The sequence below is a fragment of the Macrotis lagotis genome, chromosome 2 (genome assembly GCF_037893015.1).
Source record: "Macrotis lagotis isolate mMagLag1 chromosome 2, bilby.v1.9.chrom.fasta, whole genome shotgun sequence".
Lineage (NCBI taxonomy): Eukaryota > Metazoa > Chordata > Mammalia > Peramelemorphia > Peramelidae > Macrotis > Macrotis lagotis.
Genome location: NC_133659.1, coordinates 164,774,396 through 164,792,133, shown reverse-complemented (window position 1 = coordinate 164,792,133; position 17,738 = coordinate 164,774,396). Strand labels below are relative to the sequence as shown.

Genomic DNA, 17,738 nt, shown 5'->3' with positions numbered 1-17,738 from the left:
CGGGGCCGAGCCGGGGGCGGGGCCGGGCCTGGGAGAGGCTTGGGGCGGCCTCGGCCGGGAGCACTGGGCAGAGCCGGCGCCTCCACGGCCGCGGCCGCTGCCGCAGCCTCGCCGCCCCGGCACCTGCCGCCCCCGGCCAGCACCGGGCCCGCTGCCATGCGGCTGGCGCTGCTCTGGGCGCTGGGGATCCTGGGCGCCGGGAGTCCCGTGCCCTCGGGGCCCCTCTTGGACACAGGTGAGCCCCGGCCTGGGGAGGCTTTGGAGAGGAAACTTGGGGCCACGGGACCCGGAGTGCGGGGTGCGCAAGGAGAGGAGGGGCGCCGGGGAGGCGGTGCAGACGCAGCCCACCCCATTGTGCATCCCGTAGCCCGGAGGCCCGGGACCAGGGGGATGGGGGGGCACACCAGCTCCAATGGCCCCCCCCCCACTGGACCAGCAAGAGCCGCCCCGGGTACCAGGCACACATTTACCGCATCGCCGGCTCTCTGCCGCCCGCGATCGCGGGGATGACAGGCTCCGGTCACCCCCATCCTCCCTCCGGGACAGAACGGGCGTCCTCTCCCCTTCCCCCACCTGGGGACAAGTTGGCCGAACCGCTGCGGAGCGGGGTCCGGAGTCCCCGCAGGGACCGAAGCGAGCTGAGCCCGGAGGCGGGGGCGCGGGCATCCAGGTGTCGGAGTGCCCATGCGGCCGGAGCCTGGGGGCCGGGGAGGGAGCTGGGGAGAGGACGGGATGCTGCTGCCCAGAACTTTCACTTCCTATTGAACGTCTTGGCCCGGGCTTGGCTGGGGGAGACTCCCGAGCGGGTGGAGTGTCCGGAGGAGAGAGGGCCATTGTGTGGGGGGGTGAGGAGGAAACCAAGACTGTGGCTTCATCGGGCGTGCCTGCTGTGGGCATGAGGGGGTGTTTGGGAAGGAGGTGGGGGTGTTTGTTCTGCCGCCCAGAGATGGGTGTTTCCTTCCAAGATGCCACGGGGGGGGGAGAGGGAGAGGAGGTGGGCACTCGGCCACCCTGGTGGCTACGACCATTGCCTGGGAGAAGGGGGAGGCGCCTGCTGGACTCAATGAGAGTGCTCCTTCTAGGGAGGGGGATGGGACTGGGGAAATTAGGAGGGGGATGGAAGAGAGAAAAGACGCAAAGAATATGAGAGGAGCTGCTTAAAGAGGGAATGGAGGCGGGGGAGATGATGGAGGGCCACCCCAGGCTTTACTTTTTGTATATCCCAACATGCATTGGGAGTTACCCCCCTTCCCCAAGCAGCGAAGGTCCTCAGAAAGAGGCATGATAAGAAGAACCTAGGAATAGACTATTGACAAGAACAGTGGTCCCACAAACTTTAGGTTCCAGGACTTTCTTTGCTTTACACTCTGGAGGACTATTTGGTGTTATAGGTCAAAAGGGGGAGCAATTCCCACCGCCAAAGGGGCCGCCTGGAGGATACCCACAGCCTCAGGTTCTTCGGGGCAACCTCACCGTTGATCTCTCAGAAGTCCTCCAGGTAAAGTGTATCCCTGTTCTCATCTTTATCTACCTGTCCTCCTTAGAACTTAGGATGTATTTGTGCTAGCCTTTATTCCTTCTCTTTGCAGATAGTATAATGGATTTTTCCTATTAGATTTGGAATCAGGAGACTCTTGCTTTTGAATCCCTAATTTGTGTGAACCTTAATCTCTCTGGCCTCAGTTTTCCCAACTGGGGAATAAAGATAATAAAATTACATTACTTATCTCATAGTTAGAAGGAAAACATCTTGCAAAGCTGAAATTTGTTATTATTATTTCTATCTCCTTCGAAATTTTCTGCCTGAGGCTTTCATTCCATCCCCAATTTTACTTAAGGATACTTCTCTACCCCCATCTTCAATCAAGAAACACAACTTTTGCTCGCCCACCCCGCCCACCACAACCCTAACATTCCAACTCTACTAAAAGAATTCTAACTCCAACTTAGGTTCTTCTCACCCATTTGGAACCCCCACCCTCATGCCCCCATCTTAGATGGGATTGTTCAAGACCCTAGGGGAAACTTGGAGAGGAGGGGCTTCTCCCTGCAACCCCCCACCCACCCTAAAGTTGAGTCAGAGGAAGGGCTGAGGCCGGGAATAGGTCCTCCTTACCATTTCCTCTTTGGGCAGGAAGCCGAGAAGGGGGCGGTTGAGACACCTCCTTTGACCCTCACATGCCTCCCCCCAAACAATGATCCCAGCCAGGTGGGGCTTCCTGATATTTCCCTTGAGACTTTCCTGCCCCCATCCTCATGATCTAATTTTCAGGACTCCCCTGAGAGTCTGAGTCTTGCTGATTTTTGGAGGGTTGGTGAGTATAGCAGGGAATATTAGGTGGGTGATAATATCTTCCCCTACAGGACAGGCTCCCCCAGAAATTACAGATCAAACTAGAGTTGCAGGGTAAGAGCCACATCTTGGAGCTGCAACAGAATGGGTGAGTGCACCAGAGGGTCCTAGACAGGTAATGCTCATGGTGTTTAGCACTGTGAAGGGTAACAGCTCCCTAGCCCAGGATTTTGTATAGATATATCTGTTTTGTTAAGTTATTAGCAACTGAGCCAGTCATTCCTGACCAGTAAAAGATTCCATTGACTCTGCCTTTTCCTTACTTTGGTCTTTAGGGAGCTGGTCCCAGACACCCCTACCCTTGTGTGGTACCAGCCTGACGGCACCCAAGTGGTAAATGAGGGAGAAACTCTGGTGAGTTAGACCCTAATATGCCAGGGTTTGTTGACTATACAGGAAGTGAGTGGCTCTCTAAGGCTAAATTTCCCTGGGAGAAAAGTGGAAAGAGGGTGCTTTATCTATATCAACAAGATGGATTTTTGTAAGATACCTTAGTGTATTTTTCTCAGATCCTCATTAGGTTTGATTTTTCTGCTGCAGGAGAATTGTTGCTACCAAGGGACAGCACAGGACCACCCAGATTCCTGGGTCTCAGTTTGCACTTGCTCTGGACTCAGGTAGAGTGGCAGAGATGGGGAGAGAAGGCAAGTGATCTTGAGAAGCTGACATACTATCCTGAATTCTACTTCTTTCCCTAGAGGGCTGGTTGTTCTATCGCCAGAGAACATATATACCTTAGATCCTGAACCATGGGGAGTTACCCGTATCTCTAAGATAGAAGATATTCACCTGTCAGGAGGCACCTGTGCCCTAAACCCAGGACTCCTTGTGTTCACCCAGGCACAGTCAGAGCTCAAGCTGGGCCCACACCATCTATATCGGGTAAAATTTAAATAGAAGTTAGACAATCTGCCTGTACCTAATATAGTCCTGCACAAGTACATACACACACACACACACACACACACACACACACACACACACACACACACAAACATTATTTGAATTAGATTATTGACTATCATTGATTCCTTTCTTGTCTCCCCTCCCTCCCTGCCACCCAGAGTAAACGAGATGTGGTGTCAGAGACAAAATTTGTGGAGTTGGTGATTGTGGCTGACCATGAGGAGGTGAGGAAGTTGGCATCTACTGCCAATTCTGTCCATCTCTTGGTGCTCCTCATAAAAGTATCTTCTCCTTCCTTCACCAGGTGCAGAGATACCCAGACCTCCATCAACTGCAGACTCGTATGTTGGAAGTGGCAAACCAGGTGGATGCGGTGAGTTCCCATGGAGGGTGGGCAAGAGCTAACCTAAGCACAAGACAGCAGGGAAGGCCTGACTCTTCTTCCCAATTAGTTCTTTAGGCCCCTGAATGTACGGGTGGCACTGGTGGGCATAGAGGTCTGGAATGAGAAGGACATGATCACAATGGACAGAGATGCGGGCATCACTTTGGAGCGCTTCCTCCACTGGCGTCAGGCAGAGCTGCTCCCTCGGCTGCCCCATGACAGTGCTCAGCTGGTCACGTAAGGGCCCTTCTCCTTTGATCACTATTCTGACCATACCCCTTCTATTAGGATGTGACTGCCAACCTTAGGCTCTCTCTCTCTTCCCTTAGGACCAACCTATTTCTGAACTCTGCTGTGGGAATGGCAGTACAGAATTCCATCTGCTCCCCAAGTCTCTCAGGGGGTGTGAATGTGGTAAGTATTCCTGCATCTCTTCCTGATGCTTCTCCCTCCTTCCACTTTGATACTCTGCCTCCTCCCTCATCAGTCTGGCCTCACTTAGTGCTTCTTGCTAGAAGTATGGTACTGTATGAAGAGAACTGATTCTATGATCAGAGGACCTGGGTTCCAATCTGCCTTCTAACGCTGACCGGACGTGGCCTTGGACAAATCATCTCACTTCCTTGGGCTTTAATTTCCTCACCTACAAAATGAGGAAGTTGGACAGAAGGGTTGGCAAACTACTATCCCTCTGTTTTTGTTCAGATGTTGTTTTTCATTTTAAATAGTTTTGTTGTATTTAAAAATGTAAAAATCCCTAGCTGAAGGTTTTACAAAAAAAGATTGAAAACCATGGGCATAATGATAAAAAAAATTAGCTAACATTCATAAAGTATTCCCAATATGCAAACTATGCTAAATACTTTCAATTATTATCTCATTTGAGCCTCATAACAACCCTGGGAGATACCTGCTATTACTACCTCCCCCCATTCTGCAAATGAGGAAACTGAGGCAAACAAGTGAAATGGCTAGCCCAGGATCATACAGCTAGAATCTGAGGTCTGATTTGAACTTGTGTATTCTCAACTCCAAGCCCAGCACTCTTTCCACTGGGCTACTTAGCTGCTGTAAGAGTTTGCTGACACTTGGACTAGATGGTCTCTTAGACCAATTTTAGCTCTGGATCTATTTATGATATGCCCTCCGTGCTCACTGATGGGCACTAGATGCTGTTGGAGATGCAGGGGAAGTATAAGATATCAGTCCTTGTCTTCAAGGAACTTATGGTCCATTTGGGGAATCAGAAAGAAAATATAATGAGACAGAATAGTGGAGGGCAAAGACCATGACCAAGTCAGAAGTCCTGGATTCAAGTGGAACCTCTGACAATATCGGTCATTTGACCTTGGGCAAGTATCTCCTCTTCACCAGACTTCATTTCCCTAATTTGTAAAGAAGGATGTGTTCGACTGAGCTGCCCTCTAAGATGCCTTCCAATTATATGTGACATGCCACCCTGATATTCTGTGTTCCGAGGGCCTTTCCAACTCTGACATTCTAACCCCTTCCCTAAATGAATTCATCAGACAGTCAGGGGCATAAAAGTCAGAGGAGAGAGGTAACATTACATGGGGAAAGGCTTCAAGAAGAAGGTGGGACAGCATGACTAATATGGAAATAGGTTAAACATGATTGTACATGAACAACTTTTACCAGATTGGTTGCTTCCATGCGGGGGGGGGGGGGGGGGAGGGAGAGTGATAGAAAAATATGAAACTCAAACTTGCAAAGGGATGAATGTTGAAAACTACCTTTATATGTACTTGGGAAAAATTAAAATTAAAAAGAAGAAGAAAAATGTGGGACAGGAGCTGTTTTCTCTCTCAAAAATATTTCTCCTAAGTGAACAATGAATCAAATGTCAGAGTGGTCCCCCTCTTCCCTCCTTACCTTGAGCTTATGAATTCACCTTTCTACTCTGACTTCTTCTTCCCCTAGGACCACTCAGTGAGCATTCTGGGTGTGGCATCCACCATGGCCCATGAGCTGGGGCACAGCCTGGGCCTGGCACATGATCTCCCAGGAGGCATTTGCCCCTGCCCAGGCCAGCCTCCTGCCAAGAGCTGTATCATGGAAGCTGCCACAGCGTGAGTGATGTTGCTCTGTCCAAAGCAGAATGAGGAAGGACCCTGGGTGGGAGACTAGAGGAAAGGGTTCCCTTTCACCATGGTCCCCTTTTTCTTCCATCCTCAGCTTCCTGCCTGGTCTGAGTTTTAGCAACTGCAGCAGAGAAGCATTGGAGAAGTCTCTTCTGCGGGGAGCAGGTGGCTGCCTCTTTTCTCGGCCATCTCAACTGGCCCCTCGCCCCCCTCGATGTGGGAACTTATTTGTGGAGCCTGGCGAGCAATGTGACTGTGGCTTCTGGGAGGTGAGGGGCTCCCACTCTTTCTTCCCTCCCTGGGACTCCTCCATTGCCACTCCTTGACCTGAGCCTCTCAGGGAATTAGTTCTCTTCAACTCTGTGCTTCTGGAGCTTGTCTCCCCTGGACCCTGAGCCCTCTGCCCCACAGTTTCCAGTCTATCTCTCCATTCTCCTCATTTGTGCTCTTTCCTCTGCCCTCCCTCTCTGTCTCTGGTCCATGCCCAGGAATGTTCTGATCCCTGCTGTAATGCCTCCAGTTGCCAACTGATGCCCGGGGCTCAGTGTGCTTCAGATGGTCTCTGCTGTCAGGAATGCCAGGTATGGGCATAGGGCTGGCAGAGCTAGGATGCTCCAAGGATGGTGAGTGGGGTGGTGGTAGTGATGCTCCTGGAGACACATGACAGAGGAAAAGCATCAAGCTGGAGCATCTGTCTTCTAAAGGATGCCCTCTCTCCCCACAGCTGCGCCCAGTGGGGTGGCTCTGCCGCCCAGCTCGGGAGGACTGTGACCTGCCCGAGTTCTGCTCAGGGGACAGTGCCCAGTGTCCCTCAGATGTCAGCCTGGGGGATGGCGAGCCCTGTGCAGGGGGCAGAGCTGTCTGTGCTGCTGGACACTGTGCATCTTACACTGCCCAGTGCCAAGCTCTCTGGGGTCCTGGTGCCCACCCTGCTACCCCCTTATGTCTCCAAGCTGCCAACATACGAGGAGACAGCTTTGGGAACTGTGGGAAACAGTCCAACGGCAGTTATGTCCCATGTACTCCTCGGTGAGTGAGTGTTCTTCCCACCCCAGACCCTATCCCCTCCACTCTCCTTGCTGACCCTTTGCCCTCTGATCACCCCTCCCTCCCCACTTCACTCTATGATTCCCAGTCCCCTTCCTCTGATTCTCTAGCCCCTCCCCCATAGAGATGCCAGCTGTGGGCAGCTCCAGTGCCAAGGAGGTAGAGTCCACCCCCTACTGGGCACTACTCAGGATACACTCACGGAGACTGTAGAGGTTAATGGAACCCGCCAGACCTGCCAATGGACACACCTAGACCTAGGCAGTGATGTGGCCCAGCCCATTCTGGCCCTGATGGGCACGACGTGTGGCCCTGGTCAGGTGAGAGAGCCGGAAATTACTGCTCAGGCATAGGATAGGCCCCATGACCTTTGAAATCCCTTTCAACGCTGAGATTCTATGAAATGTTAAGGGGAGCTGGCAGAATTCTGGGTTCTGAGGCCAGAGTATAGAATACTGACTGACCAGTCTCTGTTTCCCACCTGCTCCATCCTAGCAGGTGTGCATTGATCAGCGGTGCCAGCCATTGAAGCTTCTGGGGGCAGAGGAGTGTCGGAGCAAGTGTCATGGACATGGGGTGAGCAGAGGGGAGGCCAGGTACTCCTAGGACCCTGACCCCCAAGAGCAGACTGTGGGGCAAACTTAAAGAGGACTGTGGAGGTGGCAGACTGAGGTTCTCTAGCTCCATACACCCTTGTTCCTGCAAATACCTCTTTACTTGACCTCCACAAAATTTTTGATGCTTTGTTCTGACATTTTCACTTTGCTGAAGCTAGAATAACATTGGGGAAAATGCTTCCTGGGTGCCCCTCTTCCCATCAACACCTTCAGAGACCTCTGGGTAGAACACTGGAGAGAGCACTTGACCTAAAGCAAGAAAGACCTGCGTTCAAATCCTACCTCAGATACTCATTAGGAATGTAACCCTGGGCAAGTCACTTAACCTCTCAGTTTCCTCAACTATAAACTAAGAATAATTAATAGCAACCTACTTCTCAGGGTTCTTGGGTGAAAATAAATAAGATATTTGTAAAGTGACTGGCACATCCTTATTTTCTTCTTTGCTTTGCTTTTTTCTTCTTCAGGTCTGCAATAGCAATGGACATTGCCACTGTGACCAGGGCTGGGCACCACCTGATTGCTCAAACCAAGGCTTTGGGGGCAGTGTGGACAGTGGGGCCCTGGGCCAGCAGCCCAAAGGTACTCACTGAAAATGGGGGTCCAGAAGGGAAAGGGAGGAACATGGTACTTGAAAGAAAGTGATCTCTCAGCCTAGATTTTAGATTTTCAGAATATGAAAGCTGGTAGGGACCTTAGAGATCATCTATATGAATGGCAGAAGCTGAGTGAGGTCTCAAAAGGTTAAGGGTACTCCTAGCTTGTTAGTAGTGGCCATTCCTATCTCCATCCCCCTTTTCTGACCCAATGACTTCTGATCTCCTTTCTTCTTCCTGGATTTGGCTTCATGTTCTACAGCAAATGGTGGCCTGACTACAGGATTACTCCTCAGTCTCCTCCTTCTGGCATTGCTGATGCTTCTTGGAGCTTGCTATTGGCACCGTACCCATCTACGCCGGAGACTCTGCCAGTTTAAGGGGACCAGTTCCCAGTATAGGTATTGGACCCATAGTTTCCACTAAGGCTTCTGACCCTGAATTTTGACTCCCTCCTCCTAGCCCCTGGTGTCATCTTTAGCCTTGTCTTCATCATTTCTCTACCACACTAACCCAACTCTCACCTTTCTCAGACATGACCCCCTTAATTCATTTCCCCCCAACCCCTGCAGGGACACTGCTGAGGCCCAGGTTCGATTTCTCCATGGGGTTGTTTGTGCCAATGGTTACAGGTAAGCAGGTCCCCTTTCTCCCTTAGACCCTGTCTCCGGATGCTCCTTCTCCACCCCTTGGTGACAGGATGTTCCCTATACACAGCAGTTTAGACTCTAAGGGTTTCACTCTAAGGGTTAACCATCTTGAGCAATCTGATCTGATACCTGGAGGTCTGAAACTTCCTTCTCCTTCATCTACCCAGGGCATCCCCAGCTGGTCCCCCTGAACGTCCTGATCCACCTCAGAGGACTCAAGCAACAGAACTCCAACTGATGTCTAGCACCAAGGTGAGTTCCTTGTACCTGTCAAGGGAAGGGGTAGGGAGACTTAGCTACTCAGCTATAAATCCAGCTGGGTTACCCTCCCCTCCATGACTCTCAAGGGGATTCTTAGTGCCTATTTCAGCAGGTTCTGGATGGTCTGAGAGTGGCTGACACTGCCCTGATGCCAAATTGCCAGCTCCAAGGAGGTTGAGGAGTCATATCCTACCTGGGGTGGGAAACCTAAGATGGGTGATCAATGGAAGTATTGATTGGTACAACTCGTTAATTGAGATGAGGGTGTTGTGCCTTCTACTCATTGGCACTTCAATGATGCCACCCTGGATCTGGAGGCCCCGATGCCCTCTGACTGCAAGATTGGGTAAAAGAAATTGGCACGCTTGGGGACCCCATGTGCATAGACAAACAACAGAGGGATTAAGAAGTGCTCCTGGACCCCCAGGGTGCAATAGAATTGATATTCTCTAGGGACTGTAGGGGGTGGAGGGGGTTGGTTTGCATGCCCACAGCCTAGCACCCTCACTCTTGAATGTGGCTGAGTAACTGCATGATGCCCCTGCAACCCCAAGGTCCTGGCTGCCCCCACTACTGGAGACTAAACCCTCTTATTTTTATCACACTCCTCAGTATCTCTGACTGTAACTCTGATCCTCCCCTCCACCACCCTTCCTTGTCCTCTCTCTTTGCTCCCTCTGCTTCTCCTGCTCTTTCCGCAGTCTGGCGCTCTTGGTCACCCTGACCCCCCCTCCCGGCCGCTCCCACCAGACCCTGTGCCCAAGAGACTACAGGTAAATCTGAAGAAGGGGCAAGGCCCAGCACAGGGTGGGCAGAGGGACTTGGGGATTTAGTGAGCCTAAAGTATTGACCTCATACATGAGAACTAGGATGGAGGAAAAAAACACTACCCCCTGCAAGGGTGGGCAAAGGCACCCCTCTGTCCCAAAAGGCTATGGAAAGAGTCCAGGATTTCTAATTTGGTCTGGATCTCCATCTGGTGGTATATTGTGGCACTACAAGCCTACTGCCCTCATTTCATTACACACCCTTTTCTCTTTCTCCCACTATTCCAGCACCTGAAATCCCTGGTGCCAAACTGTGCCCCGCATGTCTTCTTAGCTCTGTGCATGTATTCGTCCAGCCTCAGGCTGCATGTTAGCATGGAAGCCTATTGAGGGGAGCCTCTGATTGTCATGCCCCCACAAGCAACGCAATTCTTCACCCCCACTAGCTTCCTCACTGGCACTGCTCTCTCTGTCCAGGCTGCACTGACTGATCGACCCAACCCCCCCACCCGTCCACTACCCGCCGACCCGGTGGTGAGGAGCCCACAGGTAACGGTGTGGGGGCGGGCATAGCCCCTCCCCCCTCCTGGGCTGCAACATTGTTGGCCTGTGGCTGTGGTTGCCGGGGCGAGATGGCCCCTGGTGCCCCTTGGGCACCATGCCAGGCCCTTCCCCAGCGGAGATGCCTCCTCAGGAGGTACCGTTGGCAACAATAGGTTTGTTCGGGGATGGTAAGGGACCTCTTGAGGCCATTCCCCTGGTAAATTCTGCTTTCTCTCTATCAGTCTCAGGGGCCTGCTAAGCCCCCCCCTCCAAGGAAGCCACTGCCCTTCTACCCCCAGGGACGGCTGGAAGGGCCTGCTGAAGATAGCTCCGTGCCCCTCGTTATACCGTCTCGGTAGGTGAGGGGAGGGATTGGGGATGAGGATGAAGGAAAGGTGGCTTTGATGCAGTCATGTCCACACTCTCCCCTTTTTCTTCTGTGCCTTTATCCCAAGACCGGCCCCTCCGCCCCCAACGGCCTCCGGGGCAGCTCTACGAGTCTGACTTCATCCTGGGACAGTGAGAGCACCAAGCAGTTCCCGCGGGCCCCTAGTCCCCGACAGGGCGCCGGAGGAGCCCGGGGCCGGGAAGGCCGCCCGCTTGCTAGCCCTGAGGAGCCTGGAGCCCCGGAGACGAGGAGCGGCGTCCTTGGGACCCTACTCGGGTTCCTGAAGGCGGAGCGCCAGATGGACCGACCCCCCCACACACACACAGACACTGTGGACTCTGAGGGGGCAGGGAGAGGGCGGTGTGGAGGGTGTGAGTGGGCCCGGCGCTGCCCGGGCTCGGCCAAAATAAACTGAGACCTGGACGCGCCTTCCTCCCTCCGAGCCTGTGTCCCTCCGAGAAGCCCGGGCCCACCCCGAGGCCTCCGGGCCGGGGGACTGGGCGGCTCCCGCGGCGACCGCCAGGGGACGGTGTTGCCCCGGCTGGAGGGCTGCCCGGCAGAAGGCGGTGCCCGGGGAGAAGCTGGGCTTTGCCGCTTGCCTTCACCTGTCTGAGGCGGGACTCGGAGCCGGGTCGGAGATCGGCCCCAGCACAGCCTGGGTGGGCTGGAAGCCTGGGACTGGCGCGCGGCGCCTTCCCGCTCCCTCCCCGCGGCGCGGCTGGGAACCAGGCTTCGGGAGAGCCGCTACCTGCGGTGGCCCTGCAGGGCCCGCCGCGCCCGGCCGGGCCTAGGCCCGCGCTGCCGCCTCCTCGGGCGGACGCCCCTCTAGTCCCGGGCCGGCCCCGGCCAGGGAGAGGCTCCCGGGGGCCCGGGGGCCCGGGGGCCCGGGGGCCCGGGGGCGGGGCGGGGCGGCTCCCCCGGGCCGGGGCCGCGCACCTGCCTCCCTCCCGAGGGCTCCGGAACAAAGGTGCTTTGTGCCGCGCCGCAGACACCTCCTTACACCCGGCCCCCCCACGCTCCTGCCCCGGGTGAGGGAGGCGGCCGGGCAGCGGAGAGCTGCCCCGGCTACGGCTGGCCCCGCCCGGAGCCCGGCCAAGGAGGAGGGGCGTGACGAGCACCCGAGTCCTGCGCCATCCACTCTGGCCGAGGGGCGCCCGCCCCCCATAAGCAGCCCTGGGGACCTCTCCAGGGAGCTGTAGCTGCCCCGACACACACACACACACACACACACACACACAACACACAACACAGATACACACACTCCACACCGACACAGACATACAACACACACAACAGACACCACACACGACACACAGGCACAGACATACAACACAGATACACACCACATACGACACACAGACAGACGTACACCACGACACCACACACAGACACACACACACTCCACACAGACACAGGCATACAACACACTCAACAGACACCACACACGACACACAGACACAGACAACACACAGATACAGACACACACGAAACTAAAGCTCAACCTCGGTTGGGGGCGTGTCCTGGGAGCCTGCCGGCAGCGAGGAAAGAGTTAACTCGGAGTTGGTCGGATTAGGTGGAGCCGTCTCCCCATTGGTAGAAAGTTACCCGGGGCGTGGCCTGTCCTTCTCTCCTGCTCCCCCCTCCCGTCACTCCCCCCTCCCCCTGTATCCTCCCCCACCCCCCAAGCCCGTCTACTTTGTACCTTCCTCGCCCTGACTCCGGAGCCCGGCCGAGCCGAGCCGGGCCAGACCAGACCCGGGGGCGATGCGGCTTCTGCCTCTGCTGCGGGCAGTCCTCTGGGCCTCGCTCCTCGGGTCCCCGCTCCGGGGGGGGTCCGGCCTCCGCCACGCCGTCTATTGGAACTCCAGTAACCCCAGGTAGCCGGAACAAACCGGGCTGAGCCCAGCCGGGCCAGCTCGCTCTGGGACGGGGCGTGCACTCTCCCTTCCCTCCTCTCGAGTCCCCGCCCGGGCCGGACAGCCGCGCGCTAGGGCTCCTTTGTTTGAGCTGGTTGTAGGGGGGAGGGGCGAGGCTCGACCCCATCACCGCCAGCACCCCCCCACCCCACCCCCGGCACGGCACGGCCCCCACGTGGGGAGGGGGGCGGGAGGGGGAGAGCCTCGGGGTAGTTACAGGCACGAGTTCTGGGGGCTGGGGGGCCCCCATCTCCTAGATTCCAGGCCCCGCCTCCCTCACTAGCCCCTTAACTCGACTTCCCCCCAACCTCTCGCCGGCCCCAGAGGTTTGGATGTATGGAGAAAAGGAAAAGAGATCTGGGACGTTCAGGCTGTGTGTGTGTGTGTGTGTGTGTGTGTGTGTGTGTGTGTGTGTGTGTGTAAGAATGTGTCTGTCCCATTTCGCCTCCGTCTCCAGTTATGTTTCCCTCTCTCAATTTATTCTATGTCTGTATTTGTTTCTCTGTCTCTCTTCCTATACCCCTCCAAACACAGCTCTCTAGCTCTCTCTCTCTCTCCCTCTCTCTCTCTCTCTCTCTCTCTCTTTGTTTCTGTGGAAGACTTGTCTTGCTTGCTTCTCCCCCCTTCCCTATATCTGTCAATATTTAGAATTCCTACAGGTCCGTTGGTCCAAGCTAAGCCACCACTTTGGAATAGGTAGGAGCTAGTTAGAGTTGGTTCCCACCCTTTTGAGGTCCAGGTGGCCCCAAAATAACTTGAATGGCCCAGAGGGAAGGGCAGTGGGAGGTCTGGAGTGGGGGTGGGGTACTGGTTTACTAGATGGGGCCAGACAGAAAGGAAGGATAAACATCCTTGGTGCTATCTCCTGAATGACACCCCCTCCCCCAAGTCAATCACTATCCAGTCTCACTATTTCCCTATGTTACAGTTGCAGGTCAAGGTCCAAAAGTCTGCCTGTGGCCTTCTCTGTTTTCATCTTCCATCTCTCTCTCCAAACTTCAGTCATTGTGTGGTTTTATGCATCTCTCTCTTTCCTTTTCTCTTTCTTGTTCTGCTTTTTTTTCCTCCTGTGTCTGCCAAATGGAGCTCTCTCTATAGGGAGCAGCTCGATGCTTGATTTGGGAAGCCTTTAGACTGTAAGTATATGTTCAAACATATATGGTGGGTAGCTATGCTTGAAAGGGAGAATAATTCCTTTGGGAGAGGGAGGTCTGGCCACTTGGGGTACTCCCAAATCTCCTGTGCTCCTTAACTCCCACCTTCTGAGAGTTCACCCTAAAAGCCCTAAGGTCTGATTCATTCCCACAGGTTGCTTCGTGGAGACGCAGCAGTGGAACTGAGCCTCAACGATTATCTGGACATCTTCTGTCCACACTATGATGGACCTGGGCCACCTCAGGGCCCTGAGACTTTTGCTCTTTTCATGGTGGACTTGGCTGGCTATAAGACATGCCAGGCTGAGGGCGCAGGAGCCGTCAAGCGCTGGGAGTGTGCCCGCCCCTTTGCTCCTTTTGGCCCAGTTCGATTTTCAGAGAAAATCCAGCGCTTCACACCTTTCTCATTGGGTTTTGAATTTCTGCCAGGAGAAACATACTACTATATATGTAAGTAAAATGGAGGGCCAGGTGAGTAAACTATGATGTTTAGGAATGGGGGAAACCAGAGCTAGGAGAGATGTCCTCCCAGCTCAAAACCTGACACCATCTAGGCCCAAAGGAAATGAACCTAGAAAGGAAAAAAGGAACCTAAATGGAGTACAGTGGAGGATAGATATCAGCTTAAACCCCCAAGGAAACAGTAGTGAATGGACATTGGTAAGGTGGGGGAGAAGAGGAGACATCTAAAAGTGAAATAAAAGAAGCCAAAAATAGGGTTCTGGATAATTTATGGCAAGAAGAAAAGGGAAATTAGCTCCATATCTTAGGAAGGAGACTAATAAATAGAAATCTAAAAAAAGAGAGGGACAGGTGTGTGGAAATCTGAAGCAGTGTCAAAAAGCATGAACAAACCTTTTTTCTCCTGCCTACCTGCTCACCCACCATAGCTGTCCCAATCCCAGAAAGCTCTGGCCAGTGTCTGAGGCTGCAGGTGTCAGTGTGTTGCAAAGAAACCAGTAAGTATTTCAACGGGTGTTTTTCCAAACCTGGGTGAGTAGGAAATGCCTCAAATAGGGTAGGGGGGTGTGGGGGTGGGGAGGGAGGCATTGAATGAATCCTGGAAATGAAGTTGTCTGAAGAGCTGGGCTATCTGGAATCCGTCCCCATCGCTGTCATCTTTCTCCCTAGCTGAGAAGCCGACCACTGCACCTCCTTTTGTGCTGCGACAAGGGAATGGGGTCTCCAGGGGTAAGTCAAAGGCATGATAGGACCTCTGGCCTCTGTTCCAGTGCACTTTTGAGCTCTAGTGCCAGACTCTGGGGAGACTAGAGGGTTGGAAGGCCAAGAAGATGGGTGTCATACTGATGATTGGCTTTGAAGGACCCGCTGAATGAAGAGGTGGCAAGATGAAAATGGATAGATGAAGGGGGAATGCATGAAGGACCTTAGAGATCATCTACAGAGTGAAACAGATTTCAAGGCTAGAGAGCAGGGTTCAAAATCTGACCCCATACTTACCACTGTGTGACCTGGGGTTAAGCCTCAGTTTCCTCATTTGTAAAAATGGAGATTTTACTACTTATGTCATATAGTGATGGGGAAGCCTTTAGACCTTGAGAGGTCAAGTGCTGCTGTGATTTATTGTTGTTGTTATACTTTGGCATTCTTATAATGTAGATAAGAAAACTGAGATAGAAACATTGAAGTGGTATGCTCTTAAAACAAGGGTCAGAATTATGGATGGGAGGAATGGAAGAGGAAATGGAATTAAGTATGATAGAATCATCCCTCCGACCCTCTCCCTCTGTCTGTATGTGTTCCAGAGTCCTTGGGTCCAGGTGGGGGCAGCACGACCACATGGCAAGGAGGCCGGGCCCCAAGTCCCCTCTGTCTTCTCCTCTTGCTGCTGTTGCCACTTCTTCGCCTCCTTCGGGGACTCTGAACCTAGCCTTGACCCCACCCCACCACCCTTGACCATCACCCCCAAATCTAGGCTCTGTGCATGCCCCTGACCACTGGCTTCAGCGTGGAGGCATGGCTTCAACTGCCTGGAAAGGGATGACGGGGTCAGTGCTTGGGGGGGGTGGGGTAGAGAGGTATTGTAGGATTGAAAGACTCCAGAACTCTAAGGCAGAGCCTTGGCAAGACATTTTCCTCTGACCTTTGGGGGATATGGTCAGAGTAAGCTGGGGCCATCCCCACAATTCCGGAGCGCATGGACTGATACTGGACAAATACTGAGACTGGACCAATTTTTGGATTCATTCTGAGGTGAATGCTATCACTTCCACCTGTCTGCAACTGGCTGAGGTCCTCTTTTCTTCAGACTGGAATTTTTTTCTGGAAAATGAACCAAACTTCAATCTGGGAGAAACCTAGGTGCCCAGGGAGCTTCAAGATTTCCACTAGTCTGGAAATAAGGAAGTCCCCCCCTTACCCTGATCAGCCAGCCCATTGATTCTCCAGGTGCTCCCCCGGACTGTACCTTGTTCTCCACCAGAGAACTCTCTTTTTGTCTTCTGGGAAGACGGACTTGATATGAGATTGATTTTCATTTATTTGTATTTTTATAAGTATCTGGACTCAACCTTCAATAAACCACCTCTCCCCCTTCTCATATACCACACCCTTCTGCCCTCCAGCTTCTTCCCTACTGCCAGAACCCCAGTGTCCTGGACTCCCACCTTGGCACTGGCTGACTGACCTCCATGCCAGCTGTGCTCAAGTGGTCTGTGCCAGACCTTGGTGAGCACCCCACTGGGCCTGGATGGGATGGTTGCCAATAGCAGCTGTGAAGGTTGGCACCTCTCTCCCCACTTCCCCCCACCTCAGCTTCCTGTGTGTTTGAAGCAGGTGGAAGGGACCACAGATGCTCTAGTACTCCTGGAACTGTTTGAGGCACTGTCTAGGCACGAGGGAGTCACTGAGGCCTGAGCTTTCATTTGGGGAAAGATCAGGTACAAAAAGAAGGCTGCATTTCCCAAAGCTTAGGCCTGAAAAAACCAAGGTGCCCTCCTCCTTTCCCTGAGGGCACCCGGGGCGTGGGTCTGGTCTGGAATTGTGAAGGGTAGGGTCAAATCAAAGCCTTCGACTAGCTCGGGTCCCCTTTGTTCTCGGCTTTTATAGGAACTTGGGGATGGAGCCGTGGTGGGAGGACCCCAGAGCTCCCCGCCCCCCAACCTGTCATTGCCCTCCCGATTAGGGGAAGATTCTGCCCAGTCTCCACTTCCCTCCCACCCCCTTCCACGGTCCACCTGCCCGGATCTCCCAGGCCCCAGGCTCTGCCCTGGGCCTCCCGGCCCTCCTCCCCAGCCTCTCCTGGCCCAGTGCCAAGGTGCTTGGCGTGGAACCCAAGATCGATAAGTGGATGTTGTGCTGATTAGCTCGGCCGGGCTGCTGCAGCTCCAGAGAGCGTGTGAACACGGGGCGGGGCTCCGGGATGTGGGGGAGGGGGGCACCTCCGGCAGACTGACAAACAGCCCGAGTCAGAGACTTTCGCATCCCTCCCCCCGCGCCCCGCACCCCGGTGGCCTGGGCCAGACGCCCGAAGCTCTCCCCAGAAGTGGGGGGGGGCGCGCCGAGGGAACAGCTGTCCCGCGCCTGCTCCCGGCGCGACCCTTCGGCACTCTCGCCGCTGCGGCAGCTCTGTCCGGAGGTGGGAGAAGGGCAACACCCGAGGGACCCGGACCCACCGGCCCGCCTCCCTGCCCCGGCGCCCCGGGGGCCCTGTTCTCGGGCTGCGCGCGCCTGCGCGGGTCTCCAGGTGCCGCTGACTACCTCTAAGCGGCAATGATGTGTGTGTGTGTGTGTGTGTGTACCCCATTATTCCCCTCCCCAGTCCTATCCCTTACCCAGTCCACTCTGAAGGACGCCGCAGAGTGGACTGGAGGGGAAAGGTGGGAGGATAAGGGATGAAAACACCAGGAGCTGCTTAAAGCTCCAGTGCTGGGTTCGAGTTCCTTCCCTCCTGCGGTTAGAGGGGAGGAGGAGCTAAGGAGGCTGGCTGTCTGGGCATTGCCATGGAAACGCTTCTCTCTCTCTCTCTCTCTCTCTCTCTCTCTCTCTCTCTCTCTCTCTCTCTCCCTTCCCTCCCTCTCCCTCTCCCTCTCT

The 17,738-nt window shown here is 54.3% G+C and overlaps 2 protein-coding genes and 1 long non-coding RNA gene across 11 annotated transcripts; 2 read left to right on the top strand and 1 right to left on the bottom strand.

The window, feature by feature from the left end:
- The first annotated feature begins 31 nt into the window (after positions 1-31).
- ADAM15 (ADAM metallopeptidase domain 15) lies at positions 32-11,093 on the top strand. 7 transcript variants are annotated; one of them, XM_074223329.1, is made up of 24 exons: positions 33-235; positions 1,392-1,498; positions 2,365-2,441; positions 2,629-2,707; positions 2,894-2,970; positions 3,052-3,235; positions 3,418-3,483; positions 3,564-3,632; positions 3,712-3,881; positions 3,974-4,058; positions 5,586-5,734; positions 5,841-6,015; positions 6,235-6,327; positions 6,471-6,775; positions 6,918-7,113; positions 7,289-7,369; positions 7,878-7,992; positions 8,269-8,407; positions 8,579-8,638; positions 8,824-8,908; positions 9,619-9,690; positions 10,162-10,233; positions 10,470-10,582; positions 10,683-11,091. In XM_074223329.1, the coding sequence occupies exons 1-24, from the start codon at positions 157-159 to the stop codon at positions 10,729-10,731; spliced, it is 2,697 nt and encodes an 898-aa protein (XP_074079430.1). In that variant the 5' UTR covers positions 33-156; the 3' UTR covers positions 10,732-11,091. The 7 variants fall into 7 exon arrangements, with proteins under 7 accessions (XP_074079432.1, XP_074079436.1, XP_074079430.1 ...); XM_074223330.1 differs by having other exon boundaries at positions 7,292-7,369; positions 10,683-11,090; XM_074223331.1 differs by lacking the exon at positions 8,579-8,638 and having other exon boundaries at positions 32-235; positions 10,683-11,093.
- Positions 3,351-11,629, bottom strand: LOC141513487 (uncharacterized). Of its 3 annotated transcripts, none has more exons than XR_012475810.1 (6): positions 11,221-11,629; positions 8,786-8,923; positions 7,503-7,659; positions 6,996-7,105; positions 5,538-6,396; positions 3,351-4,287 (listed from the first exon to the last, which is right to left on the bottom strand). It is a non-coding gene; the product is annotated as an uncharacterized LOC141513487 (long non-coding RNA). The 3 variants fall into 3 exon arrangements; XR_012475809.1 differs by having other exon boundaries at positions 3,351-3,758; positions 11,221-11,628; XR_012475811.1 differs by lacking the exon at positions 6,996-7,105 and having other exon boundaries at positions 3,351-3,758; positions 11,221-11,626.
- On the top strand, positions 11,500-16,598 carry EFNA4 (ephrin A4). Its single transcript, XM_074223339.1, has 5 exons — positions 11,500-12,492; positions 13,840-14,135; positions 14,576-14,644; positions 14,817-14,876; positions 15,452-16,598. Exons 1-5 carry the CDS (start codon positions 12,380-12,382, stop codon positions 15,568-15,570), a joined length of 657 nt encoding a protein of 218 aa, XP_074079440.1. The 5' UTR covers positions 11,500-12,379; the 3' UTR covers positions 15,571-16,598.
- The last annotated feature ends 1,140 nt before the right edge of the window (positions 16,599-17,738 follow it).